The following is a 22,126-nucleotide window of genomic DNA, read 5'->3' on the forward strand; positions in this document are numbered from 1 at the left end:
TCAGTATCAGTAAGTGGTTATTTGTCCTGAGACTATAATACATAGAAACGGACACTCAGGCACTGTTAAAAAGGAGTTATGATGACGTGTACATTGGAAGTAGAGTATTTCAGTTTAATTACCTGCTCTAACCGTTGTCTGGCCGGACAGGAACTTATCCCAAATAGTTGAGAACATTCTCAGGCTTGGTTCTCAAAAGATTCAGTTGTTCTCTTTGTATAATGGAAATTTTTCAACTGAAAACATGATGTTGAGAAATGTTCATTTCATTGACGAACGCTATGATGAAAAATGTTCATCCATCTCTCTTTTAATTACGCTCACAAGACAGGACAGGACTGGAATTCTCTCTGAAGTTGCACTTCAGGCCTAATGTCTATGTTATGTGTGCCACAGTCTCATTGTGTTCTTCTGAATGTCCCTCAGAATTACCTACGGGTGGCGCTGCAGGAGCTGGACAGTGGCTGCACAGCCAAGACTCTGCAGGTCCGACCTTATGCCACCGTGGAGGAGGTGTGTCAGCTGTGTGCCCACAAGTTTAAAGTGTCAGACCCTGAGAACTACAGCCTGTTCCTGGTGGTGGAGGGCAGCAGCCAGCAGCTGGCACCTGACACCCACCCCCAAAAGATCAAGGCTGAGCTCCACAGCCGCTCGCAGGCCACTCCCTTCCACTTTGTGTTCCGCCGCGTGGCCAACCTCAAGACCTCGTCGTCACCAGCTCCCCCGAATCCTACACTCAACCTCAACGACCTCACTGTGACCTCCGACAGCCAGGCCAACCTGAATGACCTCAGCATGGACCCATCGGCCCCCTCTGCCCAGCCCAGTCTTAGCTTGAGTCCTACTCTGAGCCTCAGCCTGCCACCCAGCCACCTCAATGGAAACTCCATATCGATATGACTGTAGCAGGGGGACTCACTGACAGTCTGAACAGGGTCTTTGTCTCCCAGCTGTGACAGTGTCGCCCGTCATCTCCAACAAACAAGGTTCCGTGAGACTGAAAAGGGTCAGCATGTTGACAGAGTTCAACTGGGCAAGATGCTGTGTCGTGCCAGTCCTTACAAAGCCTGACTTCTCCTTTTGGACGACACATTTCCTCTCGCTGGAAAGTTTTGTCTGACAGACATGGGTGAAAGAGGAAAAGAGGAAAGCAGGGAAGGAAGTGAGAGAGATGGAGTTTTTTTGTTTTTAACTTCCTTGGCATCAGAGCAACTTGCTGAACACAAGTCTAAACACACTTCAGGTAGAGATGTTGGAGATACTGTAAAGACCACATGAACTAAAATGTGTTCCCACTCCTGCATTATTGCTGCAGGTGCTGATTCAGGGTAAGCTGTTCTTGTTGTTACCTTTAGGGTACATAGAGGGAAATCAGATCTCAGACATATGAGAGACTAATCTTTGATCAATCACTTTAAACATACAACAGATTTTTTTAGGTGATAGATGTAAGTTTGATTTACTTGTTACAGTTGCTGGTAAACTGTGTTTTTATGCTGTTTGTGTTTTGAAACTGTTAATCCTTCAGATTGTTGGGATGTTTTCGTGGGTGTTGCTGACACCTAGTGGCGACTAGTGCACACAGCAATGTAAGATTCTCCAAGCGGTCAACATTTATGGAAGCGGGACAAATTCATTAGAAACAAATGCAAGAGGAAGTCAGCTGTAAGGCTAGATGAAAACGTCTATATAATGTTAAAAAAAAACAAAAAAACGACAACTATAAAGAGCCCCATTGTGCAACTTTTTCTGGACTGACTCAGTGATGCTGTAGCTGCTGGCTTGTGGTTTGGTGTTACACATGTGGTGTGTTTTTCAAATATTTTCAGAGTTCTGTTGGAAGCAGAACATGATTCGCCTCTGAGGGGCAGTATACCTTACTCTACACATTAAAAGAAGACCTGTACTGAACCACAACAAACTAGCAAACCGAATTAACCGAACCATAAAAAACACACCAGACATTTTGTCTTTTTTTTAATCCACACAGTCTTGACACCTACATTACCCACAATGCAACTCGACCACTGAAATTTTCCATCATAGATTGGGATGTGTTTTGCTAGTAGTAGCTAATGTCTCCTCAAGCAGAGAGGAAGAACAGGCTACAAGGTGTGGTGACATCTCTAACTTCATGACTCCAGAGTTTTTGTAGTCTTCAGCATCAACCAACACTGACTCATGTGACATCACTTGAGTCAATTTGTCAGCCTTCACACAAAAGCAGCAGTACTTTCCAAGATCCGGAAACACACGCTGATGTGCCAAGACTTTGTCTTTTTCTTTGTAGACTTGCTGATATATCAGAGGCTCCTTTTCTGTGTTGACTTGAAACTGGAAGAGAATCTAAAGATAGTGAATCTCTGTCAGATCTTTGCTGTGGCTCCATCACTGTTTGATGAGCCTCTGGCTTTTCCCTTCTGTCTTCGACATGCAGCATTTCCTGTGCATCAAAGCTGCATATCTGCAGGTAGATCCCAACATTATCGTCAGGGCGTATAATATACATAATGCCTCATTTTGATATGATAATCTTAAGGATTAACATTTTAAACTTTGTGCATGTAGTTTGTTTAATGTTAGAAACAGGCAGGTCTGCCAGTGTTCAAAAAATGTAACATTCATTTATATATTTACTGATTATCCTGGTGATATGAAAGATACTGTATCATAGCTGATAGATATTGTTTTTTTAAGGGCATCCTTTTCATTCAGATTGATAATATGTGACTGAGGAGCAACTGCGGCTGGCTGCCGTCTTCTAATTCTAGAAGTCTCTGTAATACTGACAAACGTTAAAGGTTTTTAATCCTGGTGGGATACGTGGGCTTTAAAGCTGGTCTGAGGTCACACAGTGAAACGTAGAGAAAGACAATGTGCAAGAAGATATGTGCAGGTACAGCGGACAAGGAGGGGGAATGTTACTGAGATGGGCGCACTCTGCAATCCAGTCTACATCAGTATTGAGTTTGGTACTGTCAGTCAAATACTTGAAATTTTTTGTGAATTTCTAAGGTTCCAGTAGTCAGAAAGTCAAATAGATATGCTGTTTATTTACCGAGCGTATTGAAGTATAACACTCCATCCTTTCCTGTTTTACATTGATGAGATGTGTGAGGCGAGGTGAGCACAGAGGGGACTGAAAAGTGATGCAGCTGAAGGAAACCTGAGACCTGTCGGAGGCAGTCGAGTAGCATTAATGTCATGTATCATCTGTATGTAACCTGTACATAGCTCACCATGTTTATCTAGTTTGAGTTGTCTCATACTGCCATGTTATTGGTGATCTAACTTCACTTCTTTGATAAAGCAAAGTGAGTATTTATGTGTCTCTGTGCGGGGATTTTTCACAGACGGCTTTTCCATATCTATAATATTCTATATGGTGTCAAAAAACATCTGTCATTGAATGATGTCATAAATATTCTTTTGCACTTAATAAATGTTTAAAATGGATTTACACGCCTGACTTGATGTTTGTTTTTGAATGTTGTTGATGTTGTACTTGTACTTCACCACTAGAGAGTGCTGCAGTACTTGTTTCATCTGATCACACCTTGGCATGAAACACTGGATTTATGACACATTTCTCTCCACGGGATCAATCAAGTTTAAGAGTCTTCCAGGCAAAACTACATACATGAAGTGTGACAAAGGGAGCATCTAAAATGAAACAAAAACAAAATATGCTAAATGCCATTTATACACACAAAGATGTGCATTAAAACTCTCAATAGTGGCAACTTATTTGATAAGGGCTGTGCACATTGTTAAATGCTGCTGTAAACATACTAGAATTATCCATCTGTAATCCCTGGACAGATGTCACAAAGGCATCCTGAAAAAGAACATAACCAGGAGGACTCTGCTTTCTGGTATTTGTAGAGAGCACGGTTAGCTGGTGGGAATTATTGAAGCAAAAGCTAAGTGTGTGTCTTTTAATGCAACAAACTAGTGCAGTAAGTTAGTAGTAGCAGTGTGTCAAGTCAGAAGTAGAGACAAATTACCTGCTAAAGGAGTTACCCGATCAAATACTTTTGTGAAAGTTTTTGTCTTTTAAAATCTTTTTATCTAGCTGTTATTTGTTTGTTTGCCTGACGTCATCACTTCGCTTTCTGTCCAAGCTCGATGCCTCTCACTGACCAATCAGCTGGTGGATGCTGTTATTTAAATGCTCAACATGTCAGTCTGCCATCTCCACAGGCTTAAAAGTCACCTCAACTCAGGGCTGTATCCAAGAAAGCTGCTGCATTCCACAGCACAGGCCCCAGCCCCTTACAGACACCATATACTACTTATACTATTATACAATTATTCTTATAAACAGATTTCATGGTAGAGAGTTGTTTAGTGATGAAAATACAACATTCAGGTCAAAGACCTGAAAAGGCATCAATGCTTGACTGAAACGTGCACAGGTCAAAGTTTTAATTTGTTTTGAAAAATAGCTCAGCATCTACTTGATTGATAATTCTGTGTTTACATTCATGGTTCCAAAAGGATGATTTCTAATCACTTTGTTGATCCCCTCGGTATTCATCTTTTTTCACCAGCAGTCATGGTGCCCAGATTATGTATCTGCAAACTGCTCCTGCAAGCAGGTTAGAGGACCATCACATAATAATCCAATAATGTGATATATTTTTTTAGAATTAAACTGAAAGGGGCTATTCTGCATTATGAGTACTTCTATTTCTGAAGTATATTTTGCTTTTATTAATACTGTAAATGAACTGCAGGACATTTACTTGTATTCTTTACACACTAATTTTAGGACTTTTTACTCTAGTTACATTATTGATGCTACACTGACACTGTCACTATAGATGCTGTTAGCTAATGTTAGTTGAGTTTGTTAGCAGGGCTGCCCAGGCTGTAAACTCAGAGCAACAGGGAGTGTTTGTACCAATGAGAAGGGGAGATTTTTAAGCCTGAGGCACGGGCAATTGCTAATGGTGAGTGGAGCTCGTGTCATGCTAGAACCGGAACTGAGCAAGCGGGCAATGTAACCAGGCTCAGCAGCCATAATTACAGGAGAGAAGGATCCGAAAAGGACGTTGACAGAGGAAGCTGAGTGGGGCACCAGATAAGAGTAAATCTGGGACTGACTTCATTGATGGTGAGAGCTTGGTGAAATAAAAGCCTGAAAGACGCCGAGCTGGGCTGACTGCTGTTGGACTAGTCAGTGATAGGCTGACTGCTGTTGGACTAGTCAGTGATATTAGCTGCTGCTGGGTCTACTGTTGTTGCACTTGCTTGATGTTTGACATCGACTTGCTAGTTTTTGATCATAAGTAATATAATCATAACAAATACACCAATTTCTACAAAATGTTGCTTGAAATATCAGAGTACATCAAACACTGCCATCAAATCTATCACTGAAATGATGGATATCAAAAGGTAGTGGTCATCCTTTATATGTATGTTTCTGCATGCAAGTGTGAGTGAAGGTCCAACAAAAACTTATTGTACAACAAAACTTGTGTTACCTTAAGCAAAGACAACTTTATTAATGCTCAGGTAGCAAAATGATCTCTAAAATTACATTTGAAACATCGAAACACAAAGTAAACTGTTGAAAAGTTTCCTGTGTAGGAAGAGGTAAAGCTTGGATACGTAAAGAAACGTATCGTCTGCAAATACTCTCACTCTGTCTCTTATATCCTATACTAGCAACAAGCATGCAGTCATCTAGGATATCCAGTTCAAACTAAATCCAGTGCTGTCTAAAAACTCATTGGTCTCTCATTCCAAAGTACATTAAGATTTACCTTATAATTATAAATAATTTATTATATTGAAATATTTCCATGCGAGTAAACAAAGGACAATAGCTTCGGAGGTCTCAAACACATCAAAACAAAGGGGAGTACAAGGGAGACCTAGGATCTATGAAAATATATTCAACAGATATACAGATTGAGACAAAAAAATATATAAATACATTTACACCTATCTATATACATATGTACAAGAGCAATATCACCTATGTGAATATCACAAATTATTTAGAAATCTCTTCTACAAGACGCCTCTTTTCAAAACATGAGCGTCTTTGTGGTGGTTTGGTTAGTTTTAAAGACAGGGTACTCCATGTTTAGGTGTTAGGTACATGCAGTGAATAGCAGCACAGAATGTATTGAACCAAATAATCTATAGAATCAGTTGTTAAATGGTAAAGTGCACGATACAGATATTTTCTGATATATATGATAAACTGAAAAAATGCCCTGGGTTATAAAGATACTAATAATACTGAGTGATTTCTCTTCAGCAGCCAGTAGATTATATGACTTAAGAGTAAATATCTGTATCTTACTCACCCTACCAAAAATGAGCTTGTGGCTAGTCATAGATACTAGTTTGAGCCAGGAATGCTACAATACAAAGACTTAAATATCACTTCTTCATTTTATTAAAATCACAAACTGTTGATGTTTTGAAACTAACCTTTGTGTACCAACAGTCATTTCAGCATTTTGGGATTTGACAGAGGTTTAAAATAATTAAGTAACACTTTATTTCATTGGTCCCATGGCTTCTCAGCAACTTCGAACTTCAGCTCAGAAATTCTAATTAAAACAGAGACGTTTCTCAGTTAGTACACTTCCAATTAATTATTGCTAGCTTCATCTAGAGTCAGTCAGTCAGTAAATCAAAGTCACTCCACAACAAGTCAGATGACTCGGCAAATATGTGAAATTGTCTACAGTCAAGCACACAATTAAAATATATGCTGAATTGAGTTTCCAATAAATAAATAAAAAAATATTTGGGTTTAATTAATCTTTTCATGAAGGTATCAGCAATTCTTTCAGATAATTAATAGAAGCCCATTTCTGCCACAAAAAGGAAAAGAAAATGTTGAATTGAGAAATAAGTCCTGAAATTCTATGTATGACTTTGAAAATCTAATTTTATTTAAAGTGACAATAAAATTGTGATTTTTACTCAGTATCAATGATGACATACTAAGTAAGAAATGACAAAAAATTCTTACATCCTGATAATTGTGAATTAGCATCATGATTTTGACTTAAGAGTCAAAGTTTGGATTTATTGTCATAATTTGGACTTACTACTTCATAATGTTCACCCCTTATAATTTTTTAAAAGTCGAACTTCTGATTGATCATCTCATTAATAATTTTACTGACAATGTATATTTTTCTCCTAACATTCCATTTATTTTCTCTTCTTTTTGGTGTAAATGGGCTTCCATATAATTTCTCTGGTAATAAGCAACCTGGCTCCTTCAAAATAAATGACACATGTACTTTGAATCCTCTCTAAGAACATTCTCTATATCTACACTTTCCCTGCAATTAGCATCACATGGTTCTTTTTTCTGGGAAATCTTTTTAGGAAATGGGACCTATAAAATAAATCATTAAAAGCGTGTCTCTGATCACTGAGGAGCAGAAACATTTCTACCCTGATATGACATGATTATGATAAAGAAAATTAGAGGGTTAGGGTTAAATTGTAACAATTGTGCTCAGTCATAAATTGCAAAACAGGCCATGATGATGTTTAGTATTGTAGGGCTCTGTATGTAATTAACAGTCCTGTTCTGATTGTTTGTAGTCACTGACAAAGAATGACGAGCCGTTACAGTGTCACATGTGGAGAGACGGCATTTACAAAGAGAATACATTTTTTTAACTATTATAAATTTGTCTTTGATCATTAAAGCGGCATATTTACATATTTGTAAGCTCATAGTTATTGCATTACATAAGATTCAAAAACACATTTAAACCCTGTTTTCCGGTCATAGCACAGAGTACTCTGCCTGTGTCTCTGAAATAAATAAATATGTATGATATATGTACCAAAAAACAAAAAAACATTCATTCATCTCTCACAATTGAAAGATAATATTTTCCAGATTTGATATTATTGATCAATAAATTAATATTAACCTGAAACAAATCAGACATGTCTTCCCTCGATGAGAAAAAAAAGGAAAAGAAAGACAGGAGCGGGGCACTTGACATTTCAAATGAACCTGTCTGGAAGGAGAAGCTGACATTTTGATGGATACTCTGTGAGAATCAACAGGCTCTGACAGATGAGTGTTCACTTCTGCAGTGGTGGAAGTCTTACAGGAATAGAGTGACTTCGCTGGCGGGCCTCGCCTCGGCAGTGAAATAAAAAAATCCCCCCGGCGGAGGGTTCACAAACCACATTGCACATGCTCTAAAAACTATCAGGAATATTTATGTACCACAAACCTACCATATATGGACAAATCTAGACATTAGGCATTACAAAATACAAAGAACTCCTGGATAAAAATAAAGTTGATACCCCAACTTTTAAGTATTACAGCTGGGATCTGAAAGTCCTGATGCTTTATATTGCATCTTTACTCTACTCCTACGATACTACCACTTAAATACCTCATCTCCTCTTTGGGACCACAGGGGGGGTGAAGCAGGACCATCCATTCATCCACCACAGAGGAAATCCCTTGTCCAACTTGCTTGGCTGTCGTTTGAAATAATGCCGCCACTGTTTTGAGTCTATTTGGTCAGTATCTTCAAGAAGAGAAAAAGCAGCAGTCCATCTCACCACAAGAACCCCGGCCCACCCCCCAAAATAACGCACATTTGCTCCTTTAAAACCGTGATATGATAATCTCATACAAACCTGCTTCATCTTACAAGGATTGCTCTCCTTATAATCAGCACGCATTAGGAGGAGGAACAGTTCGAGTCTCCCTGTGAAGCTAGTCCAAGCTCTTCAGTGCAAGTTTGAATTCTGATTTTTTTTTTAAAACATCCACACGCATCACGCAACTAAATCAGCCGTTGAAGGAAATTGTGCTTGTTTGTACATGAGTGGTCGTCTGTAGAGATCTTAAGTGTGGATCAACCCTGGGGCCCATAAATAAAAACTGCCCAGTTTTGTGGCCACCAGAGGAGAAATGTGCGTATAATATGAATAAATAATAAATATGACATCTGGGGGGTATTTACAGAGGTGTGCTATTTACAGGAGGACTCTCCGTAAAGCTAACATGAAGTTAATTCTTCTCCAGTACAAAACACAGAAGCTACAGCTGTGATGCTATTGAAGTACATTTATAAAAAGGTGACTGGATAATGCCCTGGTTCTGTGTGTGTAGTGGTGGTGGTGGGGGTTGTGTAGCTCTAATCTGAAAATGCAGCTGTATATGAAAATGTTCTGAACAATCAACATAATTGGAAATCACTCTACAGACCACGTAACGGAAATAGAAATAGATAACAGAGTTTGAAAAATGTGCTCATCTGCACCACAGGTCCTGTTCTTTGCCTGAAGACTTCAACTCGCAGCTCTGACTCTTGATTCAACAGTTTGACAAATCTTCATTATCTACACCTCAGCGCTAAGCTACACCCTCCCACCCATTAACATCATTGCTTTTATCGTTATTACTCTCGATTAGAAGATCTAAAAGACCCGCCTTTCCTCTCGGGAAAGGATAGCAGCTAGTAAACACCACAACTTTCACGTCTAAATACGGGGAGTGTCGAGCAGTAGTCGGACAAATAGTTATTTTTTTTTTCTTTTGTTGTCGTGGTTGTCGTCCTCAGTGCTGTCCTGCGTGAGGGCTTTGTGACGAGTCAGTCAATTCCATCTCTGCTCCTTAAATCAATCCCACACTCTGGCTGTGAGCAAACAACCAGAGCGGCTCCATATTGCACTGAGCAGGAAGATGGGCATCACAAAAAAAGACAAAAAACAAAAGAAGACGACTGTAATCTCTTCTCACTGACGGATATTTGCAAATAATTCTTGCCTCTTGCTGCCCTAAAATTATTTAGATTTATACTTTGCGGTTCTCATTCTATGGTCGGACACCACCATCTATTTAATACTTCTCTTGGAATTCCTGTATGTGTGTGTGCACATATGTATATTAGTGGGTGTGTATATGTGTGTGTGTGTGTGTGTGTACATGTGTCATGTGTGTGTCTCAGTCGTCCCGGCAGGTTGGCAGGTTGACAAAGGTGAAGATGTTGTACTCAATGAGGCAGGAGAAGCACAGGAAGACAGAGTAGAACAGGAGACACGTGAAACCGAGACGCTTGTCCAACGTCCACTTGTTTAGGTGAACTCCGAGGACCTGGACAGACAGACAAGACAGACAGACAGACAGTCAGTCAGATGGATAGACAGGGAGGGAAGCTGGTGGGAGGAGAACAAATCAATAGACTGATTGAGAACAAACTGATGGAGAGGACTCAGAGATCTGGCAGAGGCAGAGTCTGTCCTGGTTTTGGGGAGAGGACATGCTGTTGTATACTCACAGTCATAAACACAGAGGCCAGCAGGAGCCCCACGGAGAAGATCAGCCCTTTACTGTTTAGTTTGATCTGCAACGAGAAAAAGTGTGAGACTTCACCATGCAGAAAAAGAACAACTATCCTTTCATCACAGCCGCCAATCCTTTTCCTCTCAGGTCTGAAGCGCCTGGACACACTGGGATTTAAAAATTTCACAATAATCAATTCATTCCAATGGAATCACCGTGATCAGAGGATCTGCTCGAGGAAGCAGAATTAATGTAAATAAACCTGTGGAGTCGCCCCCTGCTGGGAGTTAGAGAGAATGCAGGTTTTATGTCATTATCATATTTACTTTATTTAGACTTTTATCTGTGTTACTTTTGTTCCTGACCTTCGACCTTATGCAAAATAAATGCCTCGATGTTGGCTCTGTGCAGTGAACACAAGCACATGCACACCTCGGCTAACACCTCCGCTTTTATCTGCACCGCTTTGCTTCACCCGAGTTCATTTCTTTGTACAACAGCAAGACACTAATTTAATTTATTTGTGTCGATAATTTGACATGGTGTGGTATATAATGCAGCTGCTTTCATTATCAAACCAGTAACTCGGCAACTAATTCCACACTCATTCTCTCTCGCTCCCTCCAGACACACACACACACACACACACACACACACATACACACACACACACACACACACACACACACACACACACACACACAGAAACATATTTAATATCACAGTCTTACTTCTTCTGTTCATGCTTATTTCTCTGACACTTAATTGCTTTTGGTTGTTCTAGTTTCTATCGTGTGGTTGGTGTTTTCATTCAGCTTGTGTTATCTCATGCAGCAGTGTATCAGCTTACACTGTTGACTTATTTTGGGGATATTTGAGATGATTTTTTTAAATGCGCTATATGTGCTAAGTGTTTTATTATCTCAAGTGCACAGATTAGCACACAGCATCGTTTACTGTCTTTATCATATTTTCCAACTTCAACCATCAGCTATGTATTATCACTGCACAAAACTCTCAAAAACATGCTGATGATGATGTGTGTCTTATTTGTTCTGCTGCTAACTATATGCAAACACACCATTTAGTCCTGTACATGATTTCACATAAAAAGATGCTTGTGTGATAGTGACTCCAGTTTCCAGCCGGCCTGCATGTTAAACCATGAAAAGACAACATCAAACAAAGGCCAGCTCTAATTCAGTGTCCTGCTCCGTCCTGTGGACTGTGAGCTGCACTCTGCAGATATGTTGGCTTTCAAAGGGTAAAACAAACCTAACGTAGTTTCAATTCAATTTAGTGGTATCTAGCCATTTTTATAAATGTCATCGCAAATGTCAAAATTTCATTAACTTCCATTGTAGTGGGAGCAGAAATCTTAGAGACAAATATTTCAGTGTTGTAGTAGCAGCTGATGATAAACTGTTCTTACACTGAAGTGTGCTGACCTGCTATGTTACGGACAAGAGGGACATTTTTAAAGGGCCAGCATGTAGAATTAATCAGTGTCTCGTGGTAAAGTTGCAGAAAGCAACCGGCTTAATAACCCTCACCTCACCTTTCTGTTTCAAGCATAGAGTAGAAATTACAGTGGACGTAAAACTTGTGACGAATGCGAAGGGTCCTATGCAAAGCCGGCGTTTGGTTTGTCCATTCTGGGTTACTGTAGAAACATTTAACAAGGCGGACTCCGTGGAAGAGGACCTGCTCACTCTGTAGATATAACAGTCTCACTCTAAAGTAACATAAACACAACAATTCTTATTTTACAGCTGATTATACACTAATGAAAACATAGTTATCAATATTCTATTTAGATATTCTATCTAAATGTTCCACACTGGACCTTTAATATAACTCATACACACACAGTGTGTATGTGTATTAGTGTGTTTGAGCATATGTTTTTAGTGAGTCAGCATCATGAGGAAGCCTCTGCAACAGTTAAACAAAAGAAATCTAGCTTTCATTCTGTCATCCACATTGTGTTTTTCTTTTTCTTATTGATGTGTTTTGGGTTTTGACACTACAAATCCCATCCTGCTTTGGGCAATGCAAACAGGAAGTGTTGAAATGTCATGCAAAGACAACAAGGTCACTGCTAAAACTTAAGAGTCCGTATTTGATGATTCAACAGGTTCTGATGTGACTGAGAAGTGTGTGTGCATCTTACATCAGAGCCGTAGTTGATAGCCAGAGTCTTCAGAGCCCAGGGGAGGCCGAGCCCCACTAGGATGTCAAACACGTTACTCCCGATGGAGTTGGACACCGCCATGTCTCCCATTCCTGGCCAGACAGACAGAGATCGAGTTGTATAAAGCAAGAGAAGCAGAGGGGACAGAAAGAGAGAGGTACAGAGAGACAGCATGAAAGGGAAAGTGAGTGGGCAACGAGGAGACAGGAAGGTACACGGGGGGTGTGAGATGAGAGGGGGGAGGCTGTGACAGGTTGGGACAGAGGTAGGTTGATACAGGCGAGATCAGTGGAGTCATCTGTCCAACTGACGTCCCACAGAAACAACCAAGCGCCAGCAGCTACAAAGTGGGACGACTAAACTGCAGTGGTGAGCCCCCCCACACACACACACAGACAGACAGAAAGACAGTCCTTTAAATATTTGATGACAGGAGCAAGAATAAACTCAGATGAAAGGATGGAGGACGGGACCCCGTCGAGCTGTCTTCCCTCACCAACACCCCTCCCTCTCCCTTCTTTTACAGCCTCACCATAGGGACAGAGGAGGGACAGCGGACGAAAATGAGAGGTCCACCCCCCCCACACACACATATACACTTACACACACACCACACACACTCCTCCACCCCCATCTCTTGTCATCTCCTCCCCTCTTTGACAGCGGCCTCACTTCTGATTCTGTTGTTTGGCTTCCAGGTGTGTGTGTTTGTCTTAAATGACAGCTTGCTAACTTGTCATTTTGCGTGTGTGTGTGTGATTACCCTGTCGTGCCACGATTAGGCTGGCCATGCAGTCCGGGACGCTGGTGCCGGCTGCCAGGAAGGTGATGCCCATGATGACATCTGGGATACCGAGTGTGAAACCAATCACTGTTACCTGGCCAACAGACAAAGACAGAGAGACATTATTACTGCTTGTATTTTGGCAGATGTGTGTGTCCTTGTGCGCACTCAGACGCCTGCACCAGATAAACAAAACAGGGATCCACTCACACACAAAAACAGCTCTGTAGTCAGGACCGCCACAGGGCACCATCAGTTAGGCAGAAACACGTCTCCAAATGAATGCTAATGCTGCTGCTGTGTGTCGACTGAATCTGTAAATAAGCCCCTTTCTGCTGACATGTTCACCATATGAACTTTATCAGGTGCTAATTGTACTGCCCTTGCAGCACTTACTTTTTGTTCAAAGCTCGACAGCCAGTTAACACTGAGAAGTCCTCCAATAAACACACAGGATTGACTTTTCTTTATTTTACTGAAGCCTTGTTTCCTCTTTTGGAATTTTTGTTTTGTAAAACTGAAACATTACTGAGATAACATAAACAACTGCACAAACATATCCATATATGCACACGTAACTTTGGAAATTCACTATTCCTATTTCAACATAAAACAGGGCTAGCCATGTGAAAAGACTTTGAACGATATATTAGTGAAATGTGGAGTTAGAGGTTCAAACAGTTTTTTAACAGTTTTCAGTCGTGGGCGGTCCTTAAAGGGTGGCTCGATGACACGCTGAGGCCACCCTGAGCATACCCCTGCACCTCTAGCATAGACATAGAGATGAATTCATCTCGCTCAGTGTTTCAAAGTTAGTCATGTCATTTTCTGAACTCATCTGACATGTTTCAGGCACTTCAAAATGGCTGCTTGACTGCTCTTGACTGGTTTTAGCACATTCAGAGGACACACCCCCACAGTCCTGGAGCTGAGAATTCATTTTTAGCTGATTTTCACACCTAAACCAAACTCAGAACACATTTATTCTGACTTTCCACAGACTTTAAAAATGCTTTATATTGACACTGATATTAGTGTTTTTAATTTGCTAACTCACACCTATATCAATGTTGTACAATGTCGCAACTTAGAAAACCAATTAAAGCAACTGGAAAGCCAAAATTCCTTTCCTAATGCTGATGATACTACATTCTTCTTGGTAGACATTCAGTAGCATGCCAACATGTTAGCCATGTCAACTTTATAAAAAATCAGCAGGCATCTAAAAAAATAGGAAACTATGGCCACTTTAGCAACAGTTACAGAGCAGCATTAGCATTCATTATTGGTCATGTTTCTGTCCACCTGATGAATGATAGTACAATATTCAGCCACCTTTTAGCTCTCTTTTGGTCTCTACCACCTCCTGAAGGTGCTTATCTATGTTCACAACCTAACAGCTAATGTCAGCTATGTATGGGTGTAGTGCAGTTGTTCATATGAAAATGTTGGTTGCTTTAAGAAAAAAAGTTGCTTATTCTGTTTCTCCTGAGGAGTTAATATTGGGTCTGAGATGGTTGTGCAATAGATGCAGGTGCACACACCATCTAAGACACCAGGTACTACTACAATAAAGTATCTGCCATCATAGTAAATGTGACAAATGTGCTGTATTGAATGTGTATTCTTGTTGCTATGTTGTGGTGTTTCTGTGTATCTGTGTATATGTTTGAGGCTCTGTACAGACTGTGGTAACAAATTTCCTTGTAAGGGCAATAAAGTATCTATCTATCTATAAACAATGCACTATCGTGGTGGTAGTTTTAGCTAATCAGCTACCCACCACTGTTAATGTTCTCTCATTCAGCATTCCTCTGGCCTGCAGATGAAAACATTAAACTGTTATTGATTCTGTTCACAGTGTTGTTCTTGCTTTTCTTGTCAATGTACCCTTTCTGGATGTTTTCACTGTTGCACCTCTTCCTCCCTGCTCCAGTCTGGTTTTCTCTTTCATTCCATTTCAGACAATTTTCAGACATTTCATTTTGGTTTATATAGCTAAAGGACCCTTTATTAATTACATATGTTGACTGCTACTAGAGATATTAATGATGTAACACAAGCATAATTAACTTAAAAAGAACAGCAGGCTGAGGTGGAACTGAAAAAATGTTTTTTCTTCTACATCTCTGTCAGTTTGCCTTCCCCTCCTTTGTCTCCCCCGTCTCTCACCATCCAGACCATGATGTAGGAGAAGCCGGCGATCCACAGGGTGGAGGCAGCAAAAGACAGCATGAAGCAGTTGTCCCAGCGAGGTGTGGAGCAGTTGGGGACGGTGAAGTACAGGAGCAGGCACAGAGGCCAAGCCAGCAGCCACTTCAGCTTGTTACAAAAACCGGCTGCAAACACACAGGTACACACTTACTGTGATAAAGATACAGTGTCAAGACAGATATGTGGACTGTGTTAGAGAAAAGACATCCTTTTATACTGAAATGTCCACTTGATTGATACACATGTAATTAATGCACTGGTACAATATCTGACACACATTTGATCATGCTGTGACACAGATGAACAGATGAGTGGTTAAACACTGTATTTCATGAGGACATGAAAGCAGGAGAAACTTCAAGCCTACAATTCATGAGGGTGGAATCCAAAAACACATAAATATAAATCATTTACTGAACTTGAGTCAGTAATATTAGCTGGCTGATATGTCTTGTGGTGTTGACCCTGCTTGATGTTTGGCTGTTAGCAAAGTTGTCGATTTTTGATCACAATAACAAATACACGTGTACAGCTGTCCATATTTACCTTACATCTGAAACTGGGGCTGATATATCAATCAAAATTGTCCAACACAATTACAGTTTTACAAACTAAACACACACTAAATAAATAATTTCCAGTAACACAGCTGTGTCTGTAGCAGGTACCTGGGCACTGGAAGGGTACAAAGGGTCCCTCTCCATCCTCTTCTTCTTCCTCTTCGTCGTTTTCATTGTTCTCGTTGTCCTCATTCTCCATCTCGTTACTCTCCTCTTGGTCGTCGCGGCGAATGCCTCTCTCGGCCCCGGACAGTCCATTTTCTATGCCCCGCCTACTTGCTCCTTTAACTTGAACATCGGAGTCACCATTGGTCAGAGTCCGTGTGTTGATTAGACGCTGCCTCTGTATAACGCACACACACACACACACACACACACACACACACACACACACACACACACACACACACACACACAGTTTTCATAGTCAGAAAATGAATTAAAACCAGTTAGTAGTTCTAGTAGTTAAGTAGTTCTGATCGGGCAATTTCATTGTTCAACTAGACATTTACAGTAGAATGTGCTCAAATCAGCATTAGCTAGCTGACTCATCACTAAAGATCTCCACATTGTCACATCCTGTAAATATTTAACATGAAAAGAGATATGAATAAGAACACTGGAAGTCAACTTTAATGAAGCAATACATCTAAAAAAAAATGCGTGGTATTCATTCAGTTTGGGAAACTGCAAACGGTAATTGTCTGGGACTAGACATCGTCTCCGTTACAGGTTACGTTACTAAGACTGGGACTACTTGCTGGAGTAGTTAACTGGGTTCCATTACGGGAGTCTACTGCTGTGACTGTGTTCCAGGTATTAGTCAGACCCCGTGTGTCTCCATGGGAACAGACTGGAATGGAAACAGCGAGCAAGATTTTGAGAACAAATTGCCCCAAACTATGACTCTTTTGATTATATATTTTATTTTTAGTTTCTTTCAAATTGGTTGGTGGTTTGACTGGTAGCAGCGTCGGCAGCTTCATTTAGTGTAATTTAACAACTTTGTCATTTACATTTGTCAGATATTTTTTTCCCCTCTGTTGGACAGGAGTAGCCAGGCAGCATGCACAGTAACCATTCAGCTACCAAGGCACACTGTGATTTACATTTGTAAAATAACAAATGAGACAGATGTGACCAGGTGTTCTACATCATGTTTTGACTAGTTTTCGAGAAATGTACAAAAAAAACATGCAATGCTGAGAACGTTCAATGGTGGAGCTGATTTGTAGGCCGGGTCCTCTGTGCTGCACCAGATTACCTTGTTAGAGAGGCTGTCTGAAACACTCTTCCCTCGGAGAAAAACACACTGCGGACTGCTTCAAATTGGAAATGGCAGCAATCTTTTTTTACCCTCTTTTTTTTCAATCAAAAGTGCAGTTGTAGAGTGCTGGTGTGTGAATCCTCACCTCGGTGATGAGCATTCGTGAGGCCATGGTGAGGCGAGTTCTGGGGGAGAAGTGGCTGGTGATCATGATCCTCATGCCGGCCTCGGAGAAGGACAGCTGGTGGGGGTAGGCTGACAGCAGCTCGTCCACCATCAGCACTGACGGCTTCCTGTGGTGGTTCGCTGTAGGACACAAATAGGCATGTAATCACACAATATACCACAGGAGAACATGTCCATCTGCTATGTTGTATACCTTGTAATATCTGTGCCAGAACATACAATTCAGATTCAGAGATGATTGAGCGACTGAAAGCATTTTTTGAAAGCATAGCAGTGATTCCATCATTCTATATCACATCTGATCAAACTCTGCAGTCAAGAGGTGGGGCTTAAAGGATCAGTGTGTAGGATTTAGTTGCATCTAGCGGTGTAGTTGCAGATTGCATACCCCTACTGTTTATTACAGCAGCTGCCAAACATGCAAAAAATGCAAAAGGACCTATTTAGAGCCAGAGAGCCCACTTTCATATCTTAGAGCAGGGAGGCGTTCAGCTTAGCTTAGCTTAGCTTAAAGACTGGAATCAGGGGGAAACAGCCGTTGAGAATGAAAAACACATAATTAGTAATCAACATGATTTCTTTGTGTGGTACAGAAACAGAAATAGAAAAAAATGGAAACATTTGTCATTTAAGACGGAGTTATGTAATCTATTTAATTTCTAACAACACTTCTGTATGCCTAGCTGCTGTGCACCTTTCTTCAGTAGAACAGCGGTCGCATCACAGCCATCGTCTAGTTCAGTGTTACTGGCTGCTCCGTTCCTCAAAGTGGACGAGTTCTTCTTCCGCCTCTCCAGAAAACGAACAACATGGGAGTTCATCCTGAAACAGATGTGACTTAAAATCCAATTCACTTCTATCATTAGTATACAGTGTCAATATGTGTACCATGACTTGAGTTTTTAATCACAAATTCTTTGCTTTTATTGAGCTGCTCCGGAGCTCTAAATCAACTGTACTCTGACCAGAATAAAATCCAGAACTGATTTAGTTTTTTTGTTTTAGTATCTGCCATTTACTGTATCTTTAATGTCGTTTTCATTTTTCTTAATATTTCTATAAACATTAAATACCACTATTTCTACCCAGGCCACAGAGAATATTTGTTATTCTGATTGGCTGTATAGTGTACAGTAATCAGTGTGCAACTTTATTTTTGTCAATAAATTATTTAAACAGATCTTGTTGATGGTGTGGTCCTTGCTGGTTTAATACTCATACATCTGAAAGTCGGTGATGTTTATTACAAGACTTGCTCACAAAGTGCCAAAACATTTTTCCAAAAACAAAAATGAATAGTATTTACAACGTGGTCATGGTATAAGTGGAATAAACCACTCTGACCCATGTGGTTATGAAAAATAATGCACTCCATGTAGGCAAGTCCATTAATGTACTGCCACGAATGTGACAATTGTTACAGTTGCTTACAACAAAAACCTCCATGTTTTAAACATGTTTCACAGGTTAATCATGATCTACAGGCCAGCTGTGAAGTGTCCTCAGTTTGTCAGTGACCCGTTAATTCTTTAAGAAGATGTGTTAGAACTGTGTGATACCAGAAACGAATGACTTACTTCATGATCAAAATGTAGACGAAATACATCAGAATCAACGTGAGAGCTTCCCACCTGGAAAACACAGTTTGGATCAAAGTGAATGATTTAGTGTCATTAATTATTCACTTTATTTTCACTGTATTCATTTTAAACAATCAGTACTTAAAAAAAATTACTTACCAAACCACTTTTTCATCATATATGAACTGTAATATGGAAGAGGAAAATACAGATTTGAATATATCAAAAATAGCTGTTTAAATCACACATATAGTAATGCATTAGTTGCATCCAACAGCCTCCAGCATGTCTCTTTGTATTTACAGTGTTAATGTGTTGTATCAAGCTCTTTCTTACCACTATAAGAGCAGAGATAGACAGTGTGTAGTAGACGGAGTCTCTGAGCAGAGGCCAGCAGGAGAGACGTATTGTCTGGAGGAGACAGACGGGCAGACGGAGAGACAGACGGAGAGACGGACGGAGAGACAGACAGATACAAGAGTGAGATGATGGTAAAACTTGCAGACACTGAACCATTTTTGTCCTGTTGAGTAACATATCCCACAAGGTACACACTACTGTGCACTACAAGATAAGCCAAGCTCTGTGTGTGTGAGTACATGTCTGTTACATAACATGTAATCTAAAAAGAAAAAAAAATCTTTTAAAGTATGTTTTTCTTTTCCTCATGGGATTACAGCAGTGAACAGCACAGATATCATTTTCTGACACACACACTTTCACTGCAAAAATAGATGCAGTTATGACGAGAGAGAGAGACAGACAGATAGACAGAGACAGAGAGAGAGAGAGAGAGAGAGACAGACAGAGAGAGAAACAGAGAGAGACAGACAGACAGATAGAGAGAGAGACAGACAGACGGAGAGAGAAACAGAGATAGAGAGAAACAGAGAGATAGAGAGAGAGAGACAGACAGACAGAGAGAGAGAGACAGACAGACAGACAGACAGACAGACAGACAGACAGACAGACAGAGAGAGACACACAGGAAGAGACAGACACAGAGAGAGACAGACAGATATATACATATATACAGTATATACCCATGAATGGCTCTAGTGTGTGTGTTTTGTACCTGCACAGCGAATATCCCGCACACTCCAATAATGCAGAGGATGTTGAAGACGGCTGAGCCCACAATGGTGCCAACCCCGACATCACCTTTAGTGATGAAGACTCCTGTACAGCAGATACACAAACGCTGGTCATCACTCATTCTCAGTTCAAGCTTGCAGTGTTTATATTTGTGTTCACAGGGATGCCATTTACCTCTGGGTCTGGACACCGAAGCTCAGACATCACCAGATGTTTAAATCGGAATTATTTTAAATTGTTTTGCTTTCCTGACTTTTCCCCTCTTTGTGTGAAATACTGGATAATAAATCATCATCAGATGATGGGTACCCAGATTGCATTTGGGCCAATGTGTCCTGCCTTGTTTGCTCTCCACACAGACTGTTTGCAACCAAATCCAACTCAAACTCAAACGTGATTGGTCTATACTGTTCAGACTATAAATAGAAAACAGAACACTTCTGATACCAGAATCTGCATTCATATGTAGCCTATTTGCAGCTCTTATCTCAAACAACATACAAATATCTCCATAAGAAAATACAAAACAACAACCAAACAACAGTAAACAGAAAAAAACAAATCATTATAATAACAAGAATATTGTGAGAGTAGATAACCAAATAAGTCTTGAAAGACTTCTGAATTAAAATAAGCAGTTACAGTCCGGTTTGAGTTCTGTGGTTCCACATGTTGATCTAATGAACACCAAGCAAGCATAAGAAACGAAGTTAATTATTTTATTTGTATCCCAGCAGCTGCTTCAAATCATCAAGTTGTCCAGAATCATGAATGTGACAACACAGTGTGACATTGTACACAGTCACCCTTGCTCTCCTGTTTTACACGTTTTTCCAGTTTTTATAGGCTCTAATATGAGGCTGGGATATTTTACTTTAGAAACCGTTTTGACAGATTGCCCATTCAGTTTTAAAAGCTGTGGATTGCAATCCCCTCGTTTCACCTTCTCATTCCTCATGTGAAGGAGAAACTACAGTGGCTGCAAAAACTTGAAAGTCCTCATGTTGAGCCAGTGTTTGGTTTGTCCGTTCTGGGCCTCTCTAGAAAAAGCCTCATTCTAAGCATTCGAAAACATAACAGTTCTTATTTTCAGGTGATTACACACTAATGAAAACATAGTTATGAATAAGGAATATAACATTACATTTCTGCCATATTCTGTAGAGCCCCATAAATCTGACACACTGGACCTTAACTATTAAACATTTAGTTCAATATGGCAAGATAAAGTTATATTACTGCTGTTCAGAATGTGACTGTTAAGTCATTTTGTGTTTCACTTAAAAAATGTGTAAATATATGTATCCACGTGTGTGTGTGTGTGTGTGTGTGTGTGTGTGTTTCTCACCAATGACAGAGGTGAACAGTTCAGGAGCTGAGCTGCCTGCTGCCATGAAGGTCGCTCCTGCGACATCTTCACTCAGATGAAGACGCTGGTTGAGAGAAGTTAAGAGAAGAAGAGAAAAAAAGTATTCTCAACTGAACAATGTCACAAAGCATTACTTCAAGAGTTCCTGCGTGATGATGTAAGATCAGTAATGACCTGCAGTGTTTTCTTACCTCACATATCTTCTCGAGTGAGGGGACAAAGTAGTCGTCGCACACCAGAGCCAGGGCGTAGAACATGTAGACCGCCTGCAGGGAGCAAACACACAAAACAAGTAGATACAACAATACCTTCTCTCTCTTTGAGACAGAACCTTAATAACTAGTTTAACATTTGGACTATTTGCTTCATTTCCAATATTTTGTGTCAAGTTCAAAGTTGGAGCCAGGTAGCAGGTACAGTTAGTTTAGATCTGTTCACAGTTCATCCTGTTTATAGATATTTTTGATATTCAGGGAAATATTTGAGAAGATCAAAACCACTCTCATGTCTATGAAACTACCACAAGCAGCCTCCTAACTTAGCTTAGCACAAAAACAACAGTGGAAGT

The 22,126-nt window shown here is 40.2% G+C and overlaps 2 protein-coding genes across 5 annotated transcripts in view; one reads left to right on the top strand and one right to left on the bottom strand.

Annotated features, from left to right (window-relative positions):
• The window catches only part of LOC104933668 (ras and Rab interactor 2), a 59,769-nt gene extending 56,313 nt beyond the window's left edge, over nucleotides 1-3,456 (top strand). For all 4 annotated transcript variants that reach the window (XM_019256248.2, XM_010749171.3, XM_027273490.1 and 1 more), the window contains one exon: nucleotides 427-3,456. In XM_019256248.2, coding sequence (XP_019111793.1) covers nucleotides 427-900 — 474 coding nt within the window. In that variant the 3' untranslated portion in view covers nucleotides 901-3,456. The remainder of the gene's footprint in view (nucleotides 1-426) is intronic.
• Nucleotides 3,457-7,124: 3,668 nt separating this feature from the next.
• Nucleotides 7,125-22,126, bottom strand: part of slc24a3 (solute carrier family 24 member 3) — a 100,986-nt gene continuing 85,984 nt past the window's right edge. Inside the window, exons 4-17 of the mRNA XM_010749173.3 lie at nucleotides 21,750-21,824; nucleotides 21,538-21,622; nucleotides 20,170-20,273; nucleotides 19,431-19,505; nucleotides 19,254-19,279; nucleotides 19,092-19,145; nucleotides 18,209-18,336; nucleotides 17,474-17,634; nucleotides 16,170-16,404; nucleotides 15,460-15,626; nucleotides 13,267-13,381; nucleotides 12,483-12,595; nucleotides 10,305-10,370; nucleotides 7,125-10,120 (exon numbers count right to left, since the gene is read on the bottom strand). Coding sequence (XP_010747475.1) covers nucleotides 9,971-10,120; nucleotides 10,305-10,370; nucleotides 12,483-12,595; nucleotides 13,267-13,381; nucleotides 15,460-15,626; nucleotides 16,170-16,404; nucleotides 17,474-17,634; nucleotides 18,209-18,336; nucleotides 19,092-19,145; nucleotides 19,254-19,279; nucleotides 19,431-19,505; nucleotides 20,170-20,273; nucleotides 21,538-21,622; nucleotides 21,750-21,824 — 1,554 coding nt within the window. The 3' untranslated portion in view covers nucleotides 7,125-9,970. The remainder of the gene's footprint in view (nucleotides 10,121-10,304; nucleotides 10,371-12,482; nucleotides 12,596-13,266; nucleotides 13,382-15,459; nucleotides 15,627-16,169; nucleotides 16,405-17,473; nucleotides 17,635-18,208; nucleotides 18,337-19,091; nucleotides 19,146-19,253; nucleotides 19,280-19,430; nucleotides 19,506-20,169; nucleotides 20,274-21,537; nucleotides 21,623-21,749; nucleotides 21,825-22,126) is intronic.

Source organism: Larimichthys crocea, chromosome III, assembly GCF_000972845.2.
Source record: "Larimichthys crocea isolate SSNF chromosome III, L_crocea_2.0, whole genome shotgun sequence".
Taxonomy (NCBI): domain Eukaryota; kingdom Metazoa; phylum Chordata; class Actinopteri; family Sciaenidae; genus Larimichthys; species Larimichthys crocea.